Source organism: Girardinichthys multiradiatus, chromosome 15 (genome assembly GCF_021462225.1).
Source record: "Girardinichthys multiradiatus isolate DD_20200921_A chromosome 15, DD_fGirMul_XY1, whole genome shotgun sequence".
NCBI lineage: Eukaryota > Metazoa > Chordata > Actinopteri > Cyprinodontiformes > Goodeidae > Girardinichthys > Girardinichthys multiradiatus.
In genome coordinates, this window is record NC_061808.1 from 18,741,591 (window position 1) to 18,765,778 (window position 24,188).

The following is a 24,188-nucleotide window of genomic DNA, read 5'->3' on the forward strand; positions in this document are numbered from 1 at the left end:
TGCACATTCCTAAATAAATAATATAAAATAAATTGCATTAAAGTGCTTGATTGTAAGTGACAAGCTGTGAAAGAGATCTGAATACTTTTAAAACACCGTGGTAATAAAGCTAAAACTGAAACTGGTATTTTTTTGCCTATTAAGAATTTTGAAAGAAGAACTGAAAAATTATTATTTAATTGTTTTTAGGTTCAGTTTGGGCGTAACTTTTCGACCATGCTAAACAGATAAAATAGGTATCTTTTATGATCAGAATTAAAAGCAAGCCTCGGCTTTAAGAAGACAATATCGAGATCCCCACATGTACTTACTTTCCTCTCCCCACACCAATGAGCCTCTGTGTGCTTATCTCAGACAGTTAGGAAAAGCTGCTGAGTTGGATGTTCTTACCGAGCCTGAGTGAAATGTGTAACAGTACTCTTGAAAAGCGCACAGAGCGTTCCCCCTGGGAGATCTCCTCTCCCCTGGGCTCTGGGTGTCTCTCCCTCTCCCGCTCCGTCTGAGTCTGCCTTGCTTCCTCTCTCCTGCTTCTGCTGTATTGATCCGCTAAATGCTTTCCGAACATGCCGCCTCACTTCCTGCACGTGTTGTTTTTCCTCCAGTGAGAGACCTCTGGGAGTACTGGAGGAAAATCTAGACGATGGATTTTGTTTTTCTTTTCCGTTTTTTTTTTGTGTTTAGCTGCAAGAACTAAGCTTAACAAGTATTTATGTATTGACTCTGAAAATATATGTTGTTTATATATTGTAGAATTTAAATATAAAGGATGCATGGCTTCCTTTTACATTTTTGAATAGACTTTCATTCTTATTTGGGAAGCAAGAATGCAAAAATATTGTTTGTGCTTTCTTTTCAAACTAATAGATCCTTTTAAATATTATATAAATAAACAGACCTCTTCACAATGTCAAATAAAAAAAAAAGCTTGTTAAACTGAATAACAGGTTTCTAGCTTAATTATTATCAGAATTGGTTGAATGATACACCATATTCCTAAAAATCTAAAAGTTGTATTTTAAGAACTAGATTTAAATCTCCACTAACAGTTACACATTTCCTGAAATTAAACCAATGCTCCCACAGTTTTGCTATGTTCTCTCCAAAGCACGTCTCATGTTTGAGGGCAGTTATAGTTAACTGTGAGACTGTATGAATGTCTGACTCTTGATTCATTTCCATGAAGACCCCTTTGCTGATGTAGATGTAGCATCCATTGCACTGCAGCTTTAACAGCATTTTAATACTAGCTACGTCTCTGGGCCAAATTTTTTAAGCTTTAACATGTTATCACTTACTGTGAGCAAAAGCCCAGAGATTTTAATGAGTCGACCACGACTAAGTAGCACTTAATTGTGAAATTGAAGAAAAATGGTGCATAATATCCAAGATGTTTTATGGATTGCAGAAAAGTGTTGCATTTATATTAAGCCCTCCTAAGTCAATACTTCATACAATTATTCAAATATAGTTGCAGGATTTAAGGCACATGTTCCATCTAGATGCATTTCTGTCGGTTCCTCTTTGCAAACAGCTCTAGCTCAGTATACTGGATGGAGAGTGTCTGTGAACAGCAGTTTTTACATTTTGCTACTAATTCTCAATTGGAATTAGGTCTGGACTTTGATGGGAACATTCTTACATATGAATATGCTGTAATCTTAACCATTTTATTGTAACTTTGGCTGTATGTTAAGGATCATTGTTGTGCAGGACAGTAAACATCCCCCCTGGCCCTTAATATTAAAGTCTGAAAGTATTTAGTGGCCTTTAATGCTGCACTCTGCCAGATTTGTAGAGTGCACAAGTAATAGCTGTCCTGTCAACAAATTCCCCCACCTGGACTGTTGAACTTTACTTCTCTTCCAGAGTCAGCATGACATTCTTGGCAGCTTCTCAAATGAATGCTGGTCTTCGTGATGTCTTCAGAACAGCTGCTTTTATACTGAGATTAATTTACACACAGGCTGACTCTATTCACTAGGCAACTTATGAAGGAGGTGATTGTACTAGATTTGTGTAATGGGTTTTATGGGAACTAAATAAATATGCATGCCACACTTTCCAGATTTTAATTTATGTTTTTTAAAAACATTTATCTTTTTCTTTCTTCTTCACATTTTTTCTCTGCTTTGTCTTGACATAAAATCCCACTAAAACACACAGAGGTTGGTGGTTGTAACATCCATGGCGCATGGCATTTAATTAGTGGAAAAAGGGACTGTAAATGTATTGTGGTTTTGGCCTCTTGCAGACGGGGGGGTCTGATATTGGATTCAAAGAGGGGGAGATAGAGGACTGCTCTACTTATGAATGAAATGTCCTTAAAAAAGTTGCCAAAGGTTGCTTGGTTGCAGTGTACAGTGGCAGCAGATAGTCTTCAAAACTTTAAATTGCATAATATGTGAGCTGCTGAAAAAACACATAAGATTTTTAGACACCTCATTTGTAATTTTGGTACTGCTAGGATAAATGTGTGTAAAAATATGTTAAAATGTTATAATGTGAGTAAAACACTGTGGCAAGAATAAGCAACAGTGGATTTATTAGTAATTGCCAGAAACTATTATTATTATTATTATTTAATTTCCCTTTGGGATTAATAAAGTATTTTTGAATTGAATTGAACTGAATATGCAAAAGGTAGTGCAATTAATAGAACAAGCTCATGTCGAAAGAGGGGCAACATGCCAATGCACTGGTTCACTAAATCTTAGTTAGTTTGGAAGAAGTTATTATGTTAAAAAAAAATAGGATTTCCTGCAAACTTCACCTGAATGCAACATCTCAAATCCTGGTAGTCTCCTCACCAATTAAAGTGCAGTAGCGTCAAACCTAAAGGTCCCTTCGGGCCGTGACGTGGTCAGTTGTTCTAAAAGTGTCCAATATTTCTTCACAATGTGCCAGGCCTGCCAACCCAGATCATAAAGCACCAGCTGCCTGGGCTCTTCAGCGTTAGTAGCATGTTGGAAAAAAAAACACCCCTCTTCAGTGTGACACCTGCCACAAACCAGCCGACTAAGTCTTTAGCGCTGTTTGCTGGTTTCAGGTGTGTTTGGTTTCCAGTGTTAGCCCAACCATATCCAGTATTTCTTTTTAATGCAACAAAATGCAAAAGAAGGTTAAATATCTCCACAATTATAAGCATTATGTTCCTTCTTTTCTGTGATTAAAAAAATCAGTCGAGCATAAATGTTAAAATGACATACAGTGTCTTTCAAAAGTAACTAAACCCCTTTTAATTTTTTTAATGGAAGTGGAGGGAAAGTGATACATTGTTTTAAAGATTTTCTACAAATAAAAATCTGAAAAGTGTGGCATGCATTTGAATTTAACCAACTAAGTTAATAAAGATAAATGTCTTTTTGTGTATGTCTCTACCAGCTTTGCACATCTACAGACCGAATTTCTTGATAATTCTTTACAGAGATTGCTTAAGCTCAGTCAGGTTTGAAGGAGAGAATCTGTAAACTGCAATTTTTAAATCTTGCCACAGATTTCTTAATGGATTTAAGTCAGGATTTTAAACTGGACCATTCTAATATGTGAATATGTGTTGGAAGGTCCATCACATTGAAGCTGTGGCTGCATGTTTAGGGTCCTGGTTCTGCTTAAAGATAACCTTTTGCCCCAGTTTTAAGTATTTTGCAGCCTCTAACAAGTTTATTTCTCAAGATCCCCTTGTATTTACCTCCATTCTTCTTCACACTGACTTTGAACAGCTTCCCTGTCCCTGCTAAAGAAAGCCTCCCCACAGCATGAAACTGCCAGAATGTTTTGTTTGTTTCTTTCACCAATGTCTTCCATGAAGGCCAGATTTGTAGAGTTGTCCTGTCAACAGATTCTCCCATCGGAGCTGTGAATATCCTCATCTCCTCCAGAGTTACCATGGGCTTCTTGGCTGCTTGGAGGCTGAATATGTATACACGTTTTACATCTTTTCACATCATTATTTGCACATAAATTTGAAAACCACATATCATTTTCCTTCAGCTTCACAGTTATACACTACTTTGTGTTGGGCCATGATATAAAATCGCTGCTGGCTGAGTGGTAACTGCAGGTGGCTTTTTAGGAAAGCCAACCCCTGTGATGTCCAGCTGAGGCTGCTTAAAAGGTCACGAGTTCAATGGAAAAACCCTAACGTAATTACAGCCTGCAGAAGGTATGGTGTCAGTACCCAGCACCAGGAGCCGCTGCACACCGCTAATAGCTATGCTAATACTACTTAAGTGTTACTGTGTAGTGTTAAGTAATGCAATATTTTATTCAAATGAAATTTCTATTTTAAATCTATACAATTTTACCTTTTAATTTTTTTCTGCTGATCATAGAAATTATTATTTGTTGGTTTGGTTTGTTTCATGTTGAAGCAACATCTAGTTGTATCTTTAACCAAGCACTACCCGATAATGTTAACACATTAACATGTTGAAACAGATGAAAACAAGCTCGCAGCCATGCAGAATTTTTGGTGTGAACGAAAATCTTTAACAGCGTGAATAAAGGACACTTAAGCCGCTGCTCTTTTGAAATTAGAGACGGATGTTTGAGCCATAGTTGGGTGTTTTTGTAGAGATTTTCTGACACTGCTGTAATGTGGTGGATGAACACAAGCTGCCAGACTATTTTGGCAACCTACACCGCTGTCTCACTCTCGCTCCGACCACAGATAGGAATCAGCCGTCTTCTCTTGACCGAACGTGGCTACTGGGGTAATGTTACAGCCTTATTTTCCTCCAGCCACATACACAAAAGATTAGTGAAGCCATATCCAATATCACAGACTGTCAGGTCCCTTCCCAATCAATGCGCTTAGATTGGAAACCAATCTATACACTAAGATTACATCATCAAAATAAAGATATATCCAAATTCTGTCTTTACAGTCTTAGTATTTCCTTTCATTATTCATGGTTTTAGGACTGAACAACCTTTCGACCTTTTCTGGTCTGATATTTACAAATTTACAGCCCTGTTTTTGCTTTTTAAGGTGTCAGAGTCTTCGCAATAACCCAGCTGAGAGTCAGCGCCCACCCAGAATCTCTCCGTTGGCCTGTCCTCACTGTCTAGCAGGTGATAGATCAGAGACGGATGCTAACACGTGTTCCTCTGAAGAGAGGGAGGAAGCGCTGACCCCTTTACAACCCCTTCGCACTCCAATCACGCATTCATTTACACACATGTCAAATGTATATCACCCCTGACAGACGACACGGAACCGGACCATGAATTACATGCTTCCCGCTGGCACCTTGTCTTACTTTCTTCTTTTCCTCTATTGCCCACACAACATTCAGTGTTGACACCCCAAAGTGAGCACACCAGGGATCCCAAATTGACCTGGCCTTGCACATGTTGTTGATTACAGGTGGATTTGCGGTCAGGGTGGCTCGGGTGGAGGTGTTAAACATGATAAAGGAAGCCATGCCAGTTTTTACAGTTGTGTGAGAACAACTCTGGCCCTGTAAGGGACTGGAGCAGGTGGGACCGCCATCCGTCCCCTTAAATTCCACTGCAGTTCTTCAGCCCACCCAATAATCAAACAAAATCCATCCAATGTCCATACTGTAACTCTTCCCAGGCTAACATACTCAGCCTTCAGCAGTTGTGTTGAAAGGGCAAGGCCTGTGTGCTTAGCTGAGGGCGAGTATGTGGTCAGGAGGAGGAGAGGGTGGGGGTGTTGCGGAGCATCCCTCTGATTTTTCCCAGCTAAAATAGGGAGCTCCTAATCTCCCTTTGGCAGTACTAGCCAGTCAGCCAGTTCTGACACATTCTCCAGAAAGAAGCACTCCTGACAGGTGAGGAGCTGAAAATAGTTGCGTGAGACCCACACACTCATTCACACACATACATGCATATTTGTTTAGCAGCGTGGACAAGCACACACATCGCTAAATAGGCCACATGCACATTTGTATGATGGGATCTGCTCTCTGCAGAGTTCTGTCTGCATAAAATCTAAATTAACTTCGGCACCGGTTTAAATATCTTGGTTTTCAACATACAGGTCCTTCTCAAAATATTAGCATATTGTGATAAAGTTCATTATTTTCCATAATGTCATGATGAAAATTTAACATTCATATATTTTAGATTCATTGCACACTAACTGAAATATTTCAGGTCTTTTATTGTCTTAATACGGATGATTTTGGCATACAGGTCATGAAAACCCAAAATTCCTATCTCACAAAATTAGCATATTTCATCCGACCAAAAAAAGAAAAGTGTTTTTAATACAAAAAACGTCAACCTTCAAATAATCATGTACAGTTATGCACTCAATACTTGGTCGGGAATCCTTTGGCAGAAATGACTGCTTCAATGCGGCGTGGCATGGAGGCAATCAGTCTGTGGCACTGCTGAGGTCTTATGGAGGCCCAGGATGCTTCGATAGCGGCCTTTAGCTCATCCAGAGTGTCGGGTCTTGAGTCTCTCAACGTTCTCTTCACAATATCCCACAGATTCTCTATGGGGTTCAGGTCAAGAGAGTTGGCAGGCCAATTGAGCACAGTGATACCATGGTCAGTAAACCATTTACCAGTGGTTTTGGTACTGTGAGCAGGTGCCAGGTCATGCTGAAAAATGAAATCTTCATCTCCATAAAGCTTTTCAGCGGATGGAAGCATGAAGTGCTCCAAAATCTCCTGATAGCTAGCTGCATTGACCCTGCCCTTGATAAAACACAGTGGACCAACACCAGCAGCTGACACGGCACCCCAGACCATCACTGACTGTGGGTACTTGACACTGGACTTCTGGCATTTTGGCATTTCCTTCTCCCCAGTCTTCCTCCAGACTCTGGCACCTTGATTTCCAAATGACATGCAGAATTTGCTTTCATCCGAAAAAAGTACGTTGGACCACTGAGCAACAGTCCAGTGCTGCTTCTCTGTAGCCGAGGTCAGGCGCTTCTGCCGCTGTTTCTGGTTCAAAAGTGGCTTGACCAGGGGAATGCGGCACCTGTAGCCCATTTCCTGCACACGCCTGTGCACGGTGGCTCTGGATGTTTCTACTCCAGACTCAGTCCACTGCTTCCGCAGGTCCCCCAAGGTCTGGAATCGGCCCTTCTCCACAATCTTCCTCAGGGTCCGGTCACCTCTTCTCGTTGTGCAGCGTTTTCTGCCACACTTTTTCCTTCCCACAGACTTGCCACTGAGGTGCCTTGATACAGCACTCTGGGAACAGCCTATTCGTTCAGAAATTTCTTTCTGTGTCTTACCCTCTTGCTTGAGGGTGTCAATAGTGGCCTTCTGGACAGCAGTCAGGTCGGCAGACTTACCCATGATTGGGGTTTTGAGTGATGAACCAGGCTGGGAGTTTTAAAGGCCTCAGGAATCTTTTGCAGGTGTTTAGAGTTAACTCGTTGATTCAGATGATTAGGTTCATAGCTCGTTTAGAGACCCTTTTAATGATATGCTAATTTTGTGAGATAGGAATTTTGGGTTTTCATGACCTGTATGCCAAAATCATCCGTATTAAGACAATAAAAGACCTGAAATATTTCAGTTAGTGTGCAATGAATCTAAAATATATGAATGTTAAATTTTCATCATGACATTATGGAAAATAATGAACTTTATCACAATATGCTAATATTTTGAGAAGGACCTGTACATCTAAGGTGGAAGAATGCTTCTGAATACATTTTAGAAGTAGGTGCGTACATGCCTGGTGTAGGCATGAGGTTTCCACAGTTCAATAACCTTGAGCAAAAATAGCACCGTTTCTCCATTTCATTGTAATTTTTCAAAACATATACTATGATCTAATTTCTATTTATTTAAAAACAGAAAGAAACAACTATTGGCACTGCTAACAATAATCTAACATAGATTATTTATTATAACAATATTTATAACTTGTATTATTATTTAGATTTTTGGCAAAAATAAGAATTATGTTTAATTATGTGTTAAGTTTCAAGTGATTATTGCACAGAATGTATTTTCTGACTATCTGCACTTTATACAGTATCAAAAGCTGATATTAGCTGGTTTTGTTGAAAATTTTGCTAAATATATAATATATCTCAATAATTTTTACTTAAACCTTTGTAAACTATCAAAATTGTGCTGTGATTAACATCTTGTAATAAACACAATTATTGCAGTGAAGTGTTTAAGTGCTTATATTGTGCCAATTGAATACCTCTCTGCCGCTCTGCTCCTTTTAGAGTACCAAATGTGTAACAAGCTGATATCTGGTTTATTAGTTGGGGCTCTTTGCTAGCCTACTGTTGTTTTAAAATAGTGATTTCTAAATGAGAGTAATGGGTGGATCTTTTACTTTCCACAAGATCTGTGTGTTGTGCAACCGGAAACATGTCCTAACAGCCGAATCTGACAAATTTTTACCAAGTGCAAGTGAAGTAGCTGCATACAGCCGGTCAGCCAGCTGTATGGTGGGGAACAGAGCATTGTGTTACTCAAAAGAGCCTGAAAAAACCCTTTCACTCTGCCACTTTCTCTTGTTTTTAATTAAAATGAGTTTAAACAGCTGGAGCAAGGTGGCCTTAAATGCATGTGATTTTGAAACTATATGGTTACAAAACATTGGTATGACCCACAATGGCACTTCTTGCATGAATGCAAGGATGAGCACCTCCTTCTGCCAACCCCATATTCCCCCCACAATACCCCAACCAATCATGCAAAATAAGCAGTACAAAACTCTTTCTTTACTATCTGTTGCTCAGGCAACCCCCTCTCTAATGCCGCCCAGGAAAGTTGCCCATGTTGACCATATCAGAAACCATCACTGCCAACCCATCCAACTCTTGTAGTCTTTGTGCCCATTGGCTTATGTTTCAGGAACTGCTGACCTCTATTGAGTGTACACTGCCTGTTTCACCATGTTTCCCCCCTCGGTCAAACAAGTGGACTGAGACCCCCACAAAAAGTGGATCTCGGTCCGATTGTTTGGTCTGGACCAGGTTTCACTTCCAAATGGCCTCTGGTGGGTTTTGCTTTTGGTTTGAATACAAACTGGCCTTCATCTGACGCAACTACAGGAAACATACGCATTTTTGGACTGAACAAGCAGGGAATCATGAAAAAAATTGGATGCTACAAACAATGAGTCATGGATAGACCCTGAAGCAACGAGTGGACACTGTGCCTCCTCGATATTTGGGCAGATGCACACATAACAGCAATGCTAGAAAATACACCAGAATGCGGTCGTGTTCAGCATGTTTAGAGAGAAAAATGAAGGAGAACAATGCTGCATTAAAGTGAAAAAACTTCACCTTGTGCCTTTATCTAAAGGCACAAGACGCATTAAACGCAAGTATTCCTCCATTGCTAAGTTTAAGGTATGTGTAAGCTCTTAGTCATTTCTGTCCAATGGAAGCAACGATCCTCAAACACATGACTTTGTTCACAAGTAATTGTGAACTTGCAAAAAGTACAATGTAAAACCTCACCAAAAGCTTTTGGTCCAGACCAAACAAGCAGACCAAAAGACTTCCTGGTGTTAATACACCCTAAGTAGTTTTTTGGTTTTGTATGACCTAAAAACATATCAAAATTTTAAATACGTAAGTACACTATAGTATAAAGAATCAAGTGAACCCACAGAACCTTTAGAGTACTTCCAAACTCCACAAATGCTTAAATCAGGACTTTGCTTGGAGCTTCTGCGAGTCAATATAAATTGTGAATGTGAAAGAGAAGCCGTAAAGATTGCTTGGATGTAAAAACACCTCATTATGTTTCTGCACACATGAAAATTCTCATAACAAGGATAGAATGTCAGCTGGTTTTGCTGTGTCTCAGTCTAATCATTCACATGCTGCACCTTGTACACACCAATGTTCCTTTATTTAAAAAATCTGTACTCTTATCGTCCTGCAGCAATAGGTCTGATAAAAAAGTTGGTTGTGGAGTGTGGAATGTGGTTCTGACGATAATCCCCCTCAAGCCTTCTACAAGGGGCCTCTTCCAGCTGTCTTGTTGTAGTTGCATTCCCAGAACTGCTCCTTATCACAATGTTGTAAAGGATAACCCAATACCGGGTAGATCAGACACAGGGTGGAGATGTACACCTGATGCTGAGAGGTGGAGCCAGACAGGGGGGAAAGTGAGAGAAGAAAAACTAAAGATCTTGCAGAAAGTTGATACATTCAGCTAAAATCAACAGCCTGATCTGATTTATTCTCTAACCCTCCCATTGTTCTGCATCATCCAAACCTTCCTTATTTTCCATCCCTTTCTTTCTGTCCCTGCAGCCTGACATCTCTGCAGTTTTCAGCAGAGCTGTAAAGTGGAACTAGATGGCACTAAGCTCTTAGTTCTTGTCAGCGTCTACTAATTTTGGGCCAGTTGGATGCTCCAGTTTAAACAGAGCCTGTGAATCTTGGAATCCAAACTCTGGAGACTTGGTCACTTGTCATATGTTGCAGCCATTTGACCCATTAGCTCAGAGCAGGAGAACCAGTATGGGTGTTTGTGCATGTGCGTGTTTAAAGTGGATGATGCAGTTTGAACTAAGCGGTAGCAGCAGCGTACCCGTCTTTATCTCATACATTCATAGTTTATATGTGCTGAATAAAAGTTATATCACACTGGCTTTTTATCACTTTATTACAGTAATCCTAAACAGTCTGGAAAAGAAAGTTAAAGTGTATTTATTTGGAAGGGACATGCACATGTACCCTGCCCAAGAGAAAAAGGCACCAGCCCCTGCATGACCCTAGAAGGACAAGTGGATATAGACGATGAACGGAAGAGACATGCACATTAATAAACATCAATGAACAATAGTTAGTGAAGAATTTGATTTAAAGAAATCTGTATTTTCATGCATCCAGGCATACATCTGTCCATCTATTTTTCTATCCATCCATAAAACGGGACTGAGAACTGTGGAAATAACGTAAAATATTAGATGTTGTGTGTCGTTAATCATCCTAAACTCAAACTAAACAAGAGAAATGTTAAAAACAGCAACTGAAGCTCCATCCCTGCTCCTGGCTGCCTAACTGACTAATTAAAATCACATCCACATGTGTTCAAAGAACAAGAAGTCTATTTGCAAACCTTATTGATTACTTTAAGGCGTACAAATGGAAAGCTGTGTTAGGAGAGGGGCTCTCGATTTAGCTTCAATCTGCCAGGCATAAAATGATCTCACTGTGTTTGCTGGGAAGAATGAGCTCCCTTCGGGCACGCCGGGTAATTAGGTTAGTGGATAGTCGGTGTCAGGAAATTGAAAGACCATCCTAATCGGATTCTTTTGTTTCCAGGGGAATCAAAGGAATTTATGTGCATCGCTGGGAAATCTCACACGATTCAATTCTGCTTGACCATGTAAAATCTGTTTGCCCTCCCTCAGTGCTCAAACAAGTTTTAATGCGAGCTTGTAAATTCAGCACGTAAGGTGCATCGAGCCTTTTGTCCTTTGTGACGGCTTTGGAGATAATCCTTGACGTGTCACAAGTCCAAAGGACAAGTCTTCTTTAGGCCTCAAAAGAACTGGCTTCACATAGAATTGTGTATTTTGTATATTAGGTATTAAATAGTAATGTGAAGATTGCATGCAGTTGTCACTGCAAAAATAAATCAGCAAGTGGTCAGGATTAGACAACTTTTTCCTCGGTCAGCTCTGAAGTCAAATACCGAACAATCTGACTGCCTTGTTGTTGTTTTCATCAAACAAATCACTTGTAATTTCAATGGAAACACAACAATTAGTCTTTCTATTGGCATTTTAATATAAAATATAAATTCATGATAGTGTTATCAACATTTAAAATTTTGATTTTGATGCATAGACCAAAGCAGAATACAACCTGCTAAATTTGTTCAATCACTTATTCTGCAGCTTGATATTCATTTATTCTGTTCTATAGTATAACATGGCACAATTACAGTTGTAACAGTGTTTATAGCATTTATTAACTTACTGTGTTTATTGCAGCTGCAAATATTTCCAAACAGCAGAATTTGTCCAGTTTCAAAGCTAGGGAAATGTGTATTAGCCTTCTTTCAGTTAGCTGAACGGCAGTGCTGGGCAATTCTATGAAAACTCCGGTCACTCTGCACTTTCTCTGGCATCCCATTATGAGATCTTTAGATCAAAGGGACTGTATGACAGAAATGTTTGTGGTTTGGGGGTAAACGGTGGTTAAAGTTGTTACTGGTTGGTCCTCAATACAGATATTCTGTTTTGATGAATGGATATAATCCTGCAACCCCTAATTTTCTGTTGGATTCTAATAAATCTGTGTTTGTTACGAATGACTGCTGGGGTTGAAACAAAAATTTATCATGTGAGATTTTATGTGTTTTAGTCAGAAAATTTTTAATTCAAATACAATTTCAGCCAATCAAAGTTTATTCATCCATCACTTTTTGTACCAATAGGTGTAACCCTTGTCTTTATTCTGTTGTTTTAAACAGTAACGATACCACCTTATTTTGTTTTGCTGCAGCTTATCATCGAAATATGATGTTTTTTTTCTGTTTTGAAGGTGTGCGTCTGGACCGGGTGAGAGGGGGGAGACAGAAGTATAAACGGAGGTTGGATGCAGAAAATGGATCCTATCTTGGCCTCACCCTTCCTCCCCCAGCCAAAAAGCCCCGTAAGTATCATTATTATCAAACAACTCTTCTTATTTTTCTGTTATCATCTTCCAAAAGCAGGACTGCTAAAGACGCTACACAGGTAGCTATTTCATTCAAATGAAAATGCCATTGTTTTTGTTTCTTAGTGACAAAGATTGTTTCGCATCTGCTGGTGGTGGAGCCAGAGAAGATCTATGCCATGCCAGATCCGACCATGCCTGACGGTGACATCAAGGCCTTGACCACCCTGTGCGACCTGGCCGACCGCGAGCTGGTGGTCATCATCGGCTGGGCTAAACATATCCCAGGTGAGGAGCAGCGCTGTTGCTTGGAATCATGTTCTCTAAATCCTTCCAGATTTAAACTGGAATATACCACAACCTTTAAAGGTATAGATTCGCTGCAAAACCTATTGAAGAAAATCGATATTTAAATCTAAAGGATGAAAGAGTTGTGGTGCAGGTTTCTGTTACAACCTTTTTGGTGTGAGTTCACTAAGGTAGTTCACTGACTGCGGTGCAAACATCCCCCCAACACCACCTTCCCACTCACAGACACGCACACACAGGATAATTAACATCTGCTACTCATCTGCACCTCAGGGAGAAGCCAGTCCCATATTCTAAAATCTAATCAATAAAGAGCAGCTGAAACCTTTGATTTGACTGGGTGGGGTGGGGGAGTCTGGAGGCCGGGATCTGCCCCATGTCAATGTATTCCATTTCAATCCCACACTTAAAGAAGGCAATCCTCTTACTTACTTAAAGAGACCACACAGAGCTTGAGGAGGAATTGATTTATTTTGAGAAAAACTGATGGACCCACCTTCTGCTTGCTGATTAATTCTTAAATAAGACGTCTTATGCAAATGTTGGCTTTCCTGTTTTCCTCTCGTCTTTTTCACTTAAAACAAACCCTGAAAAAGAATGTTTTTAAGAGGGGGTTAGATATGAAAATTTAAACCTACATAAAGCTCTTTTTTTATTTAAATGGACTGAACTTATATAGTGCCTTCCCAGTTGTACCGACCACTAAAAGCACTTTACACTGGAGCCATATTTACCCAGTCGCACTAACAAATGCGCACACATTCATACATCAATACGAAGATCAGTAGGCAACTTGAGTTTGAGTGCCTTGCCCAGGGGCACATCGACATGCGGCAAGAGGAACCTGGAATCAAACCCACAAGACTGCAAGACGATTACTCTTCCCACTGTATGAAACCAAGGTACACCTTCCATGTTTTTTGGTTAAATGGAAAAGATTTGTATTGGTTCACCAAACAAAACAATTTTTATGATATTACAGGCTTACATCTCTACACGTGTGCCTTATTAAAACCCCAAGCAAACAACACTATCTACTCTCATCACTTGGAACCAAAAAACCAGAAATTAATAAGAATAACAACAAAAATGCATTTATATTAAGCTGATTTTGGGACCACTTATTTATTATGTGTCTGAATTTAACAGTGCTTTGCAAAAGTGTTCAAACCCCTTCAAGTTTTTCACATATTGTTATGTTACAACCACAAGCTTCAATGTAGTTTATCAAAGTTATCAGTTTAATAAACCAACACAAAATGGTGCATAATTGTGAGGCGGAAGGAACAGTTTTCCAAGTTTTTTGCAAAATCAAAATTTGAAAAGTGTGTTTTCATTCATTTACTGTGGCACCTCTAAATAAAATCCAGTGCAACCTACCAAGACAGAGCTGTTCACCTAAAATGACAACTGGGCCAAGAGAGCATTAATCAGAGAAAAGGCATCTGGTAGCTCTGGAGGGCCTGCAGAGGTCCACAGCTCAGGTGGGAGAATCTATTAGAATTACATGTAGTAGTCGTGTACTTCACAAATCTGGAGGAATTGCAAGAGGAAAGCCATAAGTCGTCTTATTTATAGTTTGTCCCATAATATATAGGAGACACAGCAAATATGTGGGAAAATATGCTGCTTTCAAATGACACCAATATTTGCTTTGCTGACCTAAACACACCCACTCAGCGGTGTAATGTGGCGATGGCTGTCACAATTCTGACGTGCTGGGTTTTGATTTTTTTCTTTTAAGAATTGTAAAGCTAATTTCTGCAAAGAAACAAAACCAATAAAGAAATGTAGTAAAAACCCACAGACGGAAGCACATGGTAAATACGATGGAAATTACTACAGATATGCATTGATTGTTATGTGTTCCGATACCAACAGAGCCAAGGCCTAGTACCAGTCCGTGGCACAGCTGTTGTGGAGCCCTCCACTGTATAGCTCAAAACAAACTGCAAAGAAGACACTGGGATCTTGGGTGGATCAAAGTAAAGGGGACTCAATAATTGTTTTTTTTATTTAGAAAAAAGTAAAAACTATGTATTATTTTCCTTCCACTTCACAATCACAATAAAAAACATTACATTACAACCAAGTTTGTGGTTGTCATACTAATGAGGTGAGTTCTGAAGGCAAATGGTTGCAGTGGATTTTATTTACGGACAAAATACAAATACATGCCACACCTTTCAGATGTCTATTTGTAAAAACATCTAAAAACCAAATGTCTTTTTCGTTCCACTTAGAGACAGTGCTCTATCTTTTGTTAGTCTTTCATGTAAAATCCTAATAAATTAAGTTTTGTGAAAAAAAATTCACTTGGTACGAATAATTCTGCAGCATAGTGAGTTAGAACTGGGTACGACTCAACGTTCCCATCAAAACATCATTCGTAATGCTGGCTAGTTATGTATAAATCTCTATTTTACTTGTATGAATTGCCAATAAATAGTGCCTTCAGAACATTGTATTTTATGCACCTTTGGCACAACTAGACTGTGGAAAGGATTAAAGAAAAAAGAAACACAAAAAGGAGCAGCCCTAAACAAACGTTTGTTTTGCTTACAACATTTCTTACATGCCAACAACAATGTACCTACAAAATGACTGGTATTAGTTTTGGGGTGTATTCACACCTGCCACGATTGGTCCGTTTAGAGTTGGGAGCAATGGGAGCAATGATTGTCGCACGTGTGGGTTGGTTTACAAGTAAAGTGAAGTACAATGTGAAACAAACAAACCAGACAAAAAAATATAAATAAAGACCACTTTTGGTTCAGACCAAAGGACTTTCCTGGTGTGAATACACCCTTAATTTCAGGTTTGGTGGTTGCACCTGGCATAAAGTGTGCACGCACATATACAGAGGCTACTAGTCCTCAACACAGCTTTCCGGGGTTTGATTCCTGACCATGGGACCTTCGGTGCGTGTCCTCCCTCTTCTCTCTGTTTGTTTCCTGTTTGATTACTGTCAATAAAGACCACTAGTGCCACAAAATCTCAGGTTCAATCACAGGCAAAGTGAAAAGCCTTTGAGCGTCATTCTATGTTACATTACTTGTGTAGAACTATTGATCTTAAATGCTGCGACCCTCTAAATTCAGAACCGACAGAGATATTAAAGGGGCACGTGGCCCTCTGGGGACATTTTACCCAGGGCCACCGGGTCAGAGTGTCACAAAGTAATAATTAAGACAAAAAGGGGTCCCTACAGTTTAACAGTTCACGCCTACCATTACACTCATAGCCCACTGAGCAAGTGGCCCTAACGATGAGGTAATAAGAGTCATTAGTGCAGATTGCTCCATTAATGTGGAAGTCCTTCAACATTCAGATACAGAGAACTGGGGAAGAAACATGCAGCTCTAAAACCTTTTTTCTGTTGCATGTCATTGTTTTTTGTAAGGAATAACTTTAGTTTACTGATTATTTTAAACAGATTTTATGGGCAAAAATATTTTTTAAAGCAATACTGGTTACTTAAGCTCATTAGAGTAGTAATTGGTTTCTTTGTAGCCTCTAAACATATGCGCAGGTTAATGTAATAGAAATGTTACTGTCTGGAATCTGGAGGTAACTGCTTATTTGTCCAACATCACTGTGTACATGTATAAAATAATTATATTAAAGTCTGCTGCTATCAGTCCTCTCTCGATACAAAGCATCACGTTTCTCTTCCTCTTATTTTTCTCCCTGGTTCGTCTTCCTCCAAACACTTTCCCCCTATCTCACTCTTCACTCACACACTCAGCTAGACTTTCATGTTCTCCAGTTCCCCTGACTCTCCCCCCTCCTCTCGCTCTTCTTCGCTCATATAGAGCCCTCTAGTCTCATTATTACCTCTGTCTTTTTATTAGGCCCATTAGGGCTCTTAGGAGGCCTGTAATGATGCTAAATGAATAGAGAGTGAACTGCTGTCGGTTTTAGACCCAGCTCTCAATGACAGCTTCAAGCCTCACTGCCAACCACTCACTCTCTTCACTGTGCTGAATAGGGATTCAATTTCTTATCTGATCTGTACTTGGACTGTGCTGCCGCCTCGTCAGAGGCCTTTTCTTTTCTACAAACGCTTCTGACACGTTGAGGATTCTTGTTGTACTCTAGAAAATAGCACATTATTTGTAGCACTTGCTACAAATTTGGGGGTTAATGTAGTTTAATGTGGACTGAATATGTTAAAGGTATTGTGCAGTAATGAAACTTTAGGTTTAGGGCTTAATCACTGCTGTCACCATTCGGAGAATATTGTTAATTAGTTAATTAGTTAATTGTTCATCAAAAGTATGCATTTTCCATATTTAGTTGAGATATAAAACAATGTTGAATCAAAACCTGTTTAGAAGCTAATGCCAGACAGACGAATATATATTTATTGCTAAGCACGGATTGTTTTTTTAGTGTTTTTTGGAATATTTGCGATCAGTACCACTGATGTTAGGGAATTCAAGTGATATGATATCTGGCTCCCTGCTGTTTTCATTTGATTAGGCATAAATGATAGACACATAATGATGTGAAAAATAACGTTTTAAAAGAATAAATCTAATTGTTTCCATCCATCCATCCATATATACACACACCCTTTTGTGCCATAGGCTCATTTGCCATCAATTTCTTGTAAAATGTTACATTTATACTTTAAAATTAGGCTAAAGCAGGAGTGAGGACTGTGGATATTCAAAAGAGTCTGGAATTTTGACTTAAAAAAGGTCCCAAAACCCTGAAACTGTTTTTCTTGACTAAAACGTTTCCCACAAAGAGGGGGATAAGAGCTGAGTCAGCTCTGCTCTGATTACTTATGGAGAGATCTGTGGGCTTTTTGAAGTTTGCTTTTTGTTTTGAACTGTAAATCTGCTTTGATGCCTAGTATTTTTCAGTCGGCTGTAGCCTTTGTTGCACAAGAAAAATAGACTACTCCTAGTGTGTAATATCATTTTAATAGAGTGTATTTTATAGAAACATACTGTGTGCTCTCTAATCATTGAGTTTGTGGTTACAGTACTGAATATGTGAAGCAGTATTGTTCACCAAATCCAGAGAACCAAATCCATTTCAGTGAGAACATAGCAAAATATGTTTTGGTTCACGTAAAAAAAAAACTGGTTTTGGACTATATGAAAACAAAACATTATATAAATGCATTGCACAGTTGTCCTAAGTGTTGGAGCTGTTTTTGATGCACTTTAAACTCCAAAGGATTTTGCAGATCCTGAAATGTTGGCTGACATAACCAGAATTCATCTGTAACTGCTCCTGGAGCATTGCACAGCAGAAAGTGTCTGTAGCACAACCTGTCTGGGTCTCCTAAGGCCAGCCTGAAGCAGACCAAACCATCAGTCCCTCTGTGGCCCACTGTCATTTGAGAAAGATTTCATTTTGAGGTCCATTTATAGCCTTGAACTACATAATTTTAGGAAGTATCTCGTAACTGTAGAATGAGTGTGGCCTTTATGCCCTTTATCTTTTCACTGATAAACGTACTGTCAAAAATGGAAAATATAAGTTTTTCTTTTGCTAAAGATTGTACACGTAACAAATTTTTATTAATGTAGTGTTTCATTTGGTTAAAGAAATGAAAATAACTATCACAAAAATGTATAATACCAAGCCTTTCCCTTCCCTCTGCTGCGCTGTTAAACATTACAAACCCTATATTCTTGCCTCTGTCATCTCAAAGAGAGTGCAGACACACGCAGGAACGGTGACATTTCCCTGTTTACTCAATATTGTGTCATGTTTAGTCAAATGGCAGTAAATCAGTGGGTTGGAATATTGATATTTCATCAGGGGATTCACCCTCCATGGCAACACTTAACTCAGCCGCACACCTGAAGCTCCAGGGTCACCCCAAGGGAGTCAGGAAGTCTCTCCATCGCTTTGGTAAATTGACTGGAAAAAAGAATGGGGAGGAATGATGGAGAAATTAAAAGATGGTTGAAAAGAGGGTCAGCTCTCTGAAGAAGGACTTCATGATGGCAGAGATTGTTTTACAAGTTGAACATTTTTAAGTAATTTCTCAAAATAATCTAAGATAAAAAAATGGTTATATTTCAGATGTATTTAGTTTTATCCTAACTCGCTATCATAGATGAACTAGAAATCAAGGTCATTAATGTTTTAAAACAAACTGTCTACAAAGGAATCTAAATTCATCCATTACAGATTAGTAATCTATAGTGCCCTGCAAAAGTATTCATACTCCTTGAATTTTTACAACCGCAGATTTCTATGTATTTTATTTGGATTTTAGGTGACAGAGCAACACAGTGTAGGTAAAACGAGTGAAGGTCTTTTATTTACAAATAAAATATGTAAAGAGGTTTGTCAGAGAACAAAGAGCGTCTAAATCGGCATCAGAGTGCTAAACTAACGTTTTTGGCCTACATACAAAGCACTTTACCTCACCCTGAACACACTATACCCTCTATGAAACATGGTGGTGCAACATCGGTCTATAGGGATATATTTCCCCAGAAGGGACAGAGATGCTGCCCAGAATTAATGGGAATATAGATGGAGCTAAATACAGGCCAGTCCTGGAAGGAAGCCTGATAAGGACACCGAGGTGAAGGTTCTCCTTCCAGCAGGACAACAAGAAACATCCATCCTCAACTACAATGAAATAGTTTGGATGACAGCATATTAATTGCTTGAACCGCCTAGTCAAAGTCTAGGCTTGAAACTTGATTTTCAGAGAAGCTCTCCATCCGATTGAAGTCAGCTTAGGCTATTTTGCAAAGAAGAATCAACCTCCTCTAGGTGACCTACTGCTGTAATTGCAGCAAAACTTAGTTCTACAAAGTATTGTCTCTGGGGGAGTGAGCTGAAACTCTTCACCTTTTCTTTTAGAAAAAAGGTTGAAAACAATGTATAAGTTTCCTTCTTTTTCATGGTTGCACACTCCCATGTGTAGCTCAACAAATTCCAGTGAAATACATTGAAGTTTGTGGTAGTAACGTAACAAAATGTAAAATAATTAGGCGGTCCAAATCCTTTTACAAGGCACTGTAGTTCTCCCTTCCCCCCCCTCCCTAAAACATGTACCGGATGTCCTCCATCAGCTGTCTGTTTGTCAGATCTGAGGCTTGGATCAATGGCCCTTTCGCATTTGGTGGACTGATTACAATCTACTAATCAATGGCACCCCCAGCACTCTTTTCTCTCCACCTCATTCTCCCTCTTTCCATCGTTCCTCTATTTGCTTGATAAGAGCCGTTGGGAGGGCCTCTTTTTAGTCAACCTGACGGGCTCTGATCCATACCAGGTCGGATTTAGGTAAGCAGCGTCGTTGCTTCAATGGCCCGCAATCACCTCCCAATTTGCCATCAAGTATGGTGAATGGTATTGTGGCTCCTGGAGCCTTTTCAGCTGTCCGTCTGTCCTTGTGATGAGGTGAGTGGGAAAGCTGAAGAAGAGTTGCAGGTCGACCTCAACATCGAGCTGAATTGTCACTTTGAGTTCAGAAGGTCGAACACTTGGAAAAAAAACATTCTTTTATCTTGAGTTATTATGAAATCAAACTGTCGAAACAATATTTTGATTATTAAACACTGTATAAATTATAGAGTTAATTACTAAGTTTATTTGTAAGGCAATTAATTCAAATTAAACAAATTCACTTGAATGCATTTTGTGTTTCTGCGGTTTCATGCATTTCACCTTTTTTTGGTCATTGTCTGAACTAGCAATTAGGCCAACTCCACAAGATGCAATGAAAAATGTTACCGTATTTTTTCCAGGTTGTTATACTCATTAGTATATTTACATTTCCTCCATCTCTAAATATTTATTAATATCCCTAAATAATTTCTCTAATTTATAACATTTAATGTATATTTGTTGGATTACAGGTAACTATAAGAATATGAAATAATTATAGGAATATGCTTTTTCTCCTGCTCTTAGCTGCTTAGCAATATGTAAGTTTATTGAAGCATGTGTGTGAAAAGACTTTAATTTACTATGAGGATTCTCAGTTGCCTTTGTTAAAAATATTTTTATTTCAATCCACACCGAAATGGTCATAATGCAAGAAAGGTCAAAAGCATAAATCAGACCCCACCAGATGGTTTCTGGTCCAGATCCTGTTTTGTGTTCACACTATTTCAACTAAACTACGAAGTATTTCCACTTGTATAAATTTATTTTTACAGTGTACAGTTTTTAAACTCAAGCTTATCGATGTCTTTGTCTGATTCTGTGCTGTTTCCCAGACAGAGATGAAAGGGAACAACTTGCATGTCTTTATTTTGGCTTACAGAGAAGGAAAATATTACATAAGACGAATAGGTTTTTTTTTAACAGAAATATTATGTTATGGTCTACAAAAAATATTTCTTTAATAAATAAAAATTCTTATTCGTTTAATGTATTATTCAAATTTTCTAAGAAACAGAATTTGGGGTTGGGATTGTGGTTCAACCATAATCATCTAAATGTACTGAAACTAAACGAGAGTTTCACCTTTTGAACTGAATTGATTAAACTATTTAACTTTTTAGTGATATTCTCATTTGGTGAGACCCACCTGTATGTAGCAGTGGTGACACAAACCACAAAAACTCCTTTTATTTTGGACAAGTGATTTTGTCATTATTAGAAATCGTAACTTCTTCACTGCTTTCCAAAACTCTGAAGGCAAGTTTGCCCTGACTAATCAGCTCTCCCGTTCTTATGCACCAAATGTCTGACTGTTGATGACTGAAGCAGCGCTGGCTCATGTTTCAAAGGTCTTTACATTTGACAGATTTATATTCCACCCTTAAGCCAGCAAATACAGCAGTCAGTTCTGTTTCAAGTTGTACTCCTCTGGGGAATGTACAGTGGTTGTACACAGTCCATAAAACACACAGAGGACTCAAGTTAGGCTGTTACTGAGCACTGAGGTTAACCAGCTGACCTCGACTGCATTGTGTGAGTGCCCAGCGACACCAAGAAACAATATTTAACAGTGTTGTAAATATTTATTTTTCCAACAGGTTTTTCCACACTGTCCCTGGCAGACCAAATGAGTCTTCTGCAGAGCGCCTGGATGGAGATCCTGGTGCTGAGTATTGTGTTTCGCTCGCTGCCCTGCGAGGACGAGATTGTGTACGCAGAAGACTATGTGGTGGATGAGGAGCAAGCGAGGATCTCGGGGCTGCTGGATCTTCACGTCGCCATCCTGCCGCTGGTTCGACGCTACAAGAAACTGCGCATGGAGAAAGAGGAGTTTGTCACGCTCAAAGCCATTGCGCTCTCCAACTCTGGTAGGATTCACACTTCCCAGTCCCATAGGTACTCATTGTTGTATAATGAATACATACATACTGTATATATAGAATTTGTTTGCTTGAATTTAAGCCTTTAGATTCAACACACATTTGGTTTAATACAATAGAACCACACAAAACACAATTAAATAAAAAAAACATTTATGTGCATTTTAAAATATACAACACCCTGCTCACCTACTGATACCAACATTAAAAAGTAGAAAAACTCCTTTGAAAGTTTAATTAAATACATTAGCATGCTACAATGCCTTACACACTTGACATTTTGGAAAAATCTTACCTTTAATTAGGCTATGTTTATTCACAAGGGAATAAAATATCTCATCAAAACAAAATGGGTGATTGTCATTGATGCCCTTTATATTTCCTATGAAAAATATGTACATGAAGCATTTTTTAATTCCTGCTTTAGGATTATCAGTACAAGATGAATTTTTGGTTTATAAATACAAAGGGGCCCGTTATCCTTAGCTGCTCTTAAAAATGAGAAAGACAATAAAACATGCCATTTCAATCAGGAAATGGCTTCAAGAAAATAGCTGCTGGCTTAAACCTGGACATATCCTCAGTAAGAGCAATAAATCAAAAGTTTACAATAACAGAAATAAAGACGGCTGGACAAGGACCCAAGTTTATGTTCCATTTGAAGAGAATTGTAAACAAAATTTAAAAATGAAAACAGTCAGAAGCTTACTCCTAAAGATTTTACCAATTACAGTGAGAACTCTAGAAACCATTAAAACAAAATAAAGATTTTAAGGTTTTTAATAAAATTTAAATTTCCATCATGGGTTTTTTCATCAGTATTTTCTACCATTTCATAATGTTTTGCTAAATATTTTCTTTTTGCTGCAGTATACATGAACCTCTTGTTTTGCAGTTCAGGTCAGGGGCCACCAAACACTGTGTTACACATTTTTCCAAGGCATTAAGTTAATTGTGTTTTTAATGTAAATATTTTAGACACTTTTCCATGTATATTTCCTTACAAAACTTGAATACCCCTCCAATTTCAGCAACCTTTAAATTTCCATGTTTTTTACTGGGGTTTTATGTGTTGTGTGTTTTACTTATTTAGCTAAAGTTTTACTCTGATATTCCAAAATAAAATTCAGTACAAGCAAATGACTACAAATGTCATCTAATTAATAAACAGAGACTACCTGTGGGTAGCTTCATCTCAGCAAAAATACAGTTCTGTGAAGGCATCAGAGGTTTGTTACTAACCCCTATATGTGGCAAAAACTGACACTGCAAATCACCCTAAACACACCATGGAGCCAAATGCAGGGAAATACTGGAATAAAGTCTGTTGGAGGTGTAAGAGACTTAAGACTGGAGCAGAGGTTTACCTTTCAGCAGGACGACAGTTTCAAAAACATTTATTCATAAAAGTTTTTTCCACCTCCCACGTTTTTACTATATTCTGTTGGTCTATCGCATAAAATCACAATAAAATACATTAAGTCTGTGGCTGCAATGTGAGAAACCATGAAAAAGTTCAAAGGAGTATAAATACATTTCCAAGGATCTGTCGATGCTAAAAGATTTGCCAAGAAATCTGGAAAATCTGAACTTAAATCTAAATTTTAGGAACTCTGGTTCTACCTTAAATTAATTGTATTGTAGAAAATCCCTTATTTACCTTTACATTAGTGGTCCCAAAAGGTTCATCCGCATGTTGGATCCAAAACAAATCAAGATAGCTGGCATTTAATTAAACAAACAAAGAAATTCAGCAACAAATGTCAAGAGCTGATCTATATCTTGTGAAACCATCACTTTCACGATAGTGGCTCTCTGATAAGAGTAAAGGTCAGAGTTTTTCTTCATTTAGCACACGTGTGCATGCCCAGCTTCATTATAATTTGTGTGTAGATACATGTGTGCATGACTGTCACACTGCGCTCTCATTCCCTCCATCTCCATAACAGTGGCTGCCAGCGCTGCTTAGCCAAGGGAGATATATTTAGCATTTCATTAGAAAAACAGGGGCTGTCAATAAAATGTGTTAAGTG

General features: G+C 38.7%; 1 protein-coding gene across 1 annotated transcript in view; it reads left to right on the forward strand.

The window, feature by feature from the left end:
• Positions 1–24,188, forward strand: part of esrrgb (estrogen-related receptor gamma b) — a 54,209-nt gene that overhangs the window by 20,132 nt on the left and 9,889 nt on the right. Inside the window, exons 4-6 of the mRNA XM_047387050.1 lie at positions 12,476–12,586; positions 12,716–12,877; positions 21,874–22,143. Of these exons, the coding sequence (XP_047243006.1) occupies positions 12,476–12,586; positions 12,716–12,877; positions 21,874–22,143 (543 nt within the window). The remainder of the gene's footprint in view (positions 1–12,475; positions 12,587–12,715; positions 12,878–21,873; positions 22,144–24,188) is intronic.